Raw genomic sequence first — 4,639 nt, 5'->3', positions numbered from 1 at the left:
TCCTGGGCTGTCTCAGCGTGGGTCCCACCTGGAGCAGTAATAGATGGCGGTGTCTGCAGCCGTCAGGGAGCGGAGCTGCAGATAAAACTGGTTCCTGGCGTCCTCTTTGGAGATGGTCGCTCGGGATTTGAAGGCCAGGGCGTAGTTTGTGCTCCCGGAGAAATGGACCCGGCCTACCCATTGCAGACCTTGGCCGGGAGGCGGACGGACCCAGTTCCACCAGGCCTGGGTGGAGATGGCGTCGCCGGACACGGTGCAAGTCACGGTCAGGGACTCTCTGGGTTTCAGCATGCCCGGGGCGGACGGGACCAGCCGGATCTGGGAGAGGGCACCTTGGCAAAGGGAGAAAAACAGAGCAGTGAGGCTCTACCCACGCGGTGCGAGGAAAGTGTGGTCCTGAAATACTCACGCCAGGGAGCCGCCAGGAGGCAGAAAAGAGCAGCCAGCAGCAGGGCCATCTCTCAGAGCTGTAGCAATCCGGGGCTGCTCCTCTCGGTGCCTGAGGAGGGGCTGGGACGCGCAGGGTCGGGGTTTGTGTTTAAGCACTCAGGGATTTGCATGTGTGTTTGGCCCAGCGGGGACGGGAGATGAAAGGGCAGAGCAGGGAGGGCTGGGGCTTGACAGGAATCCCCCCCTTGCACGGGCCATCGTCTTACACCGGGACCGGGGCAGAATTCCTTTAGTTGCAGGATGACGTGCAATCTGTAAGTGACACCGAACACCGGTTAATGTGTTACATGCACTGCCACGCGGCTTAAAGCCCCTCTGCTCCCGCTCCTACTTGAGTGAGCCCTGAGTGTGAGCACCCAGCTGTGCTCCCCACTGCCGTGTGTAGGTGTGCTGATCTGCCTAGCTGGGTGAAATGAGATCTGGGCCTGCCCCTGTGTGTGTGTGTGTGTGTGATTGTTTGGGTGTTGTGACCATCTGCTGGGTGGAGTGTGTATGAGCGTGTTTCACGGCCGCCTGTTATTGGAAGGAGGCAGAGCAGCTGAGTGTGTGTTTGTGTCTGAGTGTGTGTTGCGCTTTACTTGATAAAACAGGGCCTTATCCACGTTTGTGTGTGTGTCTGTTTGTGCATCTGTTTCCTGGTAGATATAATAATAATACCTTGCACTTCAATAGCACTTCCCCCGACCAGAAGAGGTCAAAGCGCTTTTACAAAGGAATTAAGGAGCATTATCTCTGTTAGAGATGAGGAAACTGAGGCACAGGGTGGTGCAGTGACTTCCCGTGCTCACCCTGCAACAGAGTCGGGAATTGAGAAGCCTGATTTGTAATCCACGCGGGCACCCTGCCTCCCTGTAGGAGTTTGTCATAGCACATGGGTGCAAACCCATCTGTGTAGCATTGCTGCTCGCTGTTGGCTTGAATGAGTCCTGTGCAAGAAGAAAGGCCAGTCTGTGTTTGTGCTGTCTGCTTCTAGGCAGAGAAAAGACCAGCTCATTGTGCATTTGTGTGTCCCTGCTCCCCTGCACTGGAGGGAAGGAGTCCTGATCAGCTGTTGTGTGTTTCTGTCTTTGCTACCTCTTACTTGGGGCAATGAGACCATCTCTGTGTGTCTGTGTGTGCATGTTAACACTTGTGTGTGTGCATGTTTGTGTCCTTCCCTGCTGCTGCCTCCTGCTAAAGGAGAAGCGACTCACTCAGTGTGTAGTGTGTGTGTGTTTTGTTAGTGTCATTGGGAGTGCGTTACTTCTGCTCCCTTGCTCGCTTTCTCTGTGTCTGTCTGCCCCTGCAGCCGCCTGCTGCAGGGAGCGAGGAATCTTCCCTGTGTGTGTGTGTGTGTGTGTGTGTGTGTGTGTGTGTGTGTGTGTGTGTGTGTGTGTGTGTGTGTGTGTGTGTGTGCTCCCAATGAAACAGAGTGAGACCTACGCGTGTGTGTGTGAGGGAGGGAGATTTTCCTTGCTTTTCCTCTTGAAGACACCTCCCGTCAGTGAGTCCCTCACCCTCAGCTCCCAACGCCTAGTGCTAAAGGGCGGTTTGGGAACTGGTTTCCCTTCTAGATCCAGTTTCCTCCTTTGATCTGGCTCAGTGCCTGTGTCTGGAGCAGTGAGACACGGCGGTTTCTGCAGCTGCCCTGTCACTCGCCTGTAGACAGAGCTTGCCTTCAGAAACATTCCCAGAGCTGTTGGGTCCTGCTCTGGAAGAATGAGACGTAGGATTGTAGGGTTCCCAGACACGATAACCCACCCTCTGGGGACTGGCAGATCCAGTCCCAGGAGTTGTCGAGCCACAAGATAATCACTTTGCCAGTCAGTCTGGGGGTCTCCCCTGGTGTCACCAGCTCCCAGCCGGATTTGGGGATTATCGCTATTGTGTTCTCTCCCGTAACCGCAATGGTTCTTTGGGCACCGTTATAGATGAACAGACGACCAATTGTCTCCATGCTATCGATGGGTGTCAGTGCCTGAGTCTGTGCTAAGTCCGTCACTGTCCACTCTTTTGTGTTGTCAGTTCATCTCTTCTTCCGCCTGCTTCTCCATCTCTTCTCTTTGTCTGTCTCTTGAGGATGATCTTGGATTGCCCAGATGATCTTGTTCCATGGCCGTACCACTTCAGCCTGCGCTTCTTCATGGTCGTCAGAAGATCTTCATATCACCCAGCCCGTGGGGCGATGATATTCCAAACCTCTTCATTAGTGACATGGTCAAGGTAGGAGACGCCCCAGATTTTACGGAATACAGGACTTTGGGAATAGAGGTTGTCATATTTAAGGGTGAGGGGAGACAGACACAGATAGCTGACAGCATCCCACCAGGTGTGGACGGCTTGAAATGGTCACCGAACGTCCTTTGAACTCTCCTGCCCAAGGCACTGCAGGAGCCTCCAATGCTGACGTGACGGAGCAGCCGGGAGGGACAAGAAAAAGTCCGATTTCCTAATGGGAGCTGGTGAATGAGGGAAATGCCTGAGGTGGACAGGCCAGTTCTGTGTCTGGGCAGAGACTGAGGCTGCTAGAATCAGAGGCGTGTATTTAAACGGGGGGAGCAGGGATTTGTGTGCAGGTTTCACACACACGGGATGGGAGATCGACGGGCCTGGCAGCAGGAGGTCTGGCTAGAGGATGATCCCCCCGTTGGAGTCTCCTTATAAAGGCACAACAGCGAGACACAAGATTTGAGTTTGCCTGAGAAATGTTCCCATTCCCAGCGACTGCATGTGCTCAGAGGGATCGCACAGAAGGCAGAGCAGCGACTGGGACACATATGGAACAGAGAATCTCAGAAGATGAGGGATGGAAGGGACCTCAGGAGGTCACATGGTCCTACCCTCTGCTCAAAGCAGGACCAACCCCAACTAAATCATCCCAGCCAGGGCTTTGTCGAGCCGGTCTTAAAAACTTCTAAGGATGGAGATTCCACCACCTCCCTAGGTAACCCATTCCGGTGCTTCACCACCCTCCTATGAAAAGGTTTTTCCTAATGTCCAACCTAGACCTGCCCCACTGCAACTTGAGACCATTGTTCCTTGTTCTGTCATCTGCCACCACTGAGAACAGCCTAGCCCCATCCTCCCTGGAACCCCCTTTCAGGTAGTTAAAGGCTGCTGTCAAATCCCCCTCATTCTTCTCTTCTGCAGACTAAACAAGCCTGGTTTCCTCAGCCTCTCCTCATAAGTCTTGTGCTCCAGCCCCCTGACCATTTTTGTTGCCCTCCTCTGGACTCTCTCCAATTTGTCCACATCCTCTCTATAGTGATATGGTAGCGGAGAAGGCTGCGCTGCTTTGGGGGCAAAGCTTGCACCTGACTCAGGATTATACATTGTCTTTTCCTTCCCCAGTGTCATCTGTTTGTCCTTATCTTTCCGTTATGTCAATTGCTGTAATGTTGGCATGTGTCAGACAGCCCTGGCTGGGATGGTTTAGTTGAGGTTGGTCCTGCTTTGAGCAGGGGGTCGGACAAGACACCTCCTCAGGTCCCAGCCCTACCCTCATCTTGAGGCATCATTCTTTTTTCTTTCTTTCTTAAAATAAAATGTGTGTTCAGAGACCACTTCCCCTTTTTGTACAGTCCCTGCTTTGCTCTGTGTCAGTGTGTGTCTCTGGTGCAGTAATATGTGGCCGTGTCTGCAGCAGCCATTGAGCGGAGCTGCAGGGAGAATTGGTTCTTGGAGGAATCAGCGGAGATGGTGATTCGACTCTGGAAAGATGGGGCGTAGTCTGTTTTCCATGTGGAAGCACTGTAGTATACCCATCCCATCCATTCCAGTCCTTTCCCTGCAGGCTGCCGGATCCAGCTCCAGCCGTAACCAGAAGTGATGGTGTCACCAGACACGGTGCAGGTCAGGGTGAGGGTCTCTCCGGGCTTCACCGCTCCCGGCCCAGACTGGACCAGCTGGATTTGGGCCAGGACACCTGGAGAAGGAGGGAATTTCAGGCATTATACCACGGGTCAGACCGTTCACCGGGGACTCGCCCTGCTCTATTGAAGTCAAGGGGCATTCCTCCATCGGGCACAATAGAAGCAGGATTTTCCCTGTCCCCCTCCCGCAAACACTCACCGGAATGGGTGGCTAAGAGGAAAAGGAAGGTGAAGAACGAGTCCATGGTGGTTGGATGACGGAACAGACTCCCCAGCAGACAGGACTGGGCACTGCAGTGTCTGGGGAGTGACTGAGGCTCCTGCTATCAGCAGTTTGT

General features: G+C 53.8%; 1 gene segment (V, D, J or C); it reads right to left on the bottom strand.

Annotated features, from left to right (window-relative positions):
• Positions 1 to 4,028: 4,028 nt before the first annotated feature.
• LOC137146935 (immunoglobulin heavy variable 4-59-like) lies at positions 4,029 to 4,546 on the bottom strand. The segment is given in 2 exon segments: positions 4,029 to 4,354; positions 4,501 to 4,546. Coding segments are annotated over 2 exon segments (372 nt in total).
• Between the last annotated feature and the right edge of the window lie 93 nt (positions 4,547 to 4,639).

Source organism: Emydura macquarii, unplaced genomic scaffold (genome assembly GCF_026122565.2).
Source record: "Emydura macquarii macquarii isolate MOO-44397 ecotype Brisbane River unplaced genomic scaffold, CSIRO-AGI_Emac_v2 contig_486, whole genome shotgun sequence".
NCBI lineage: Eukaryota > Metazoa > Chordata > Testudines > Chelidae > Emydura > Emydura macquarii.
The sequence above is the reverse complement of the archived record's forward strand: the minus strand, read 5'-3'. Positions and strand labels throughout refer to the sequence as shown.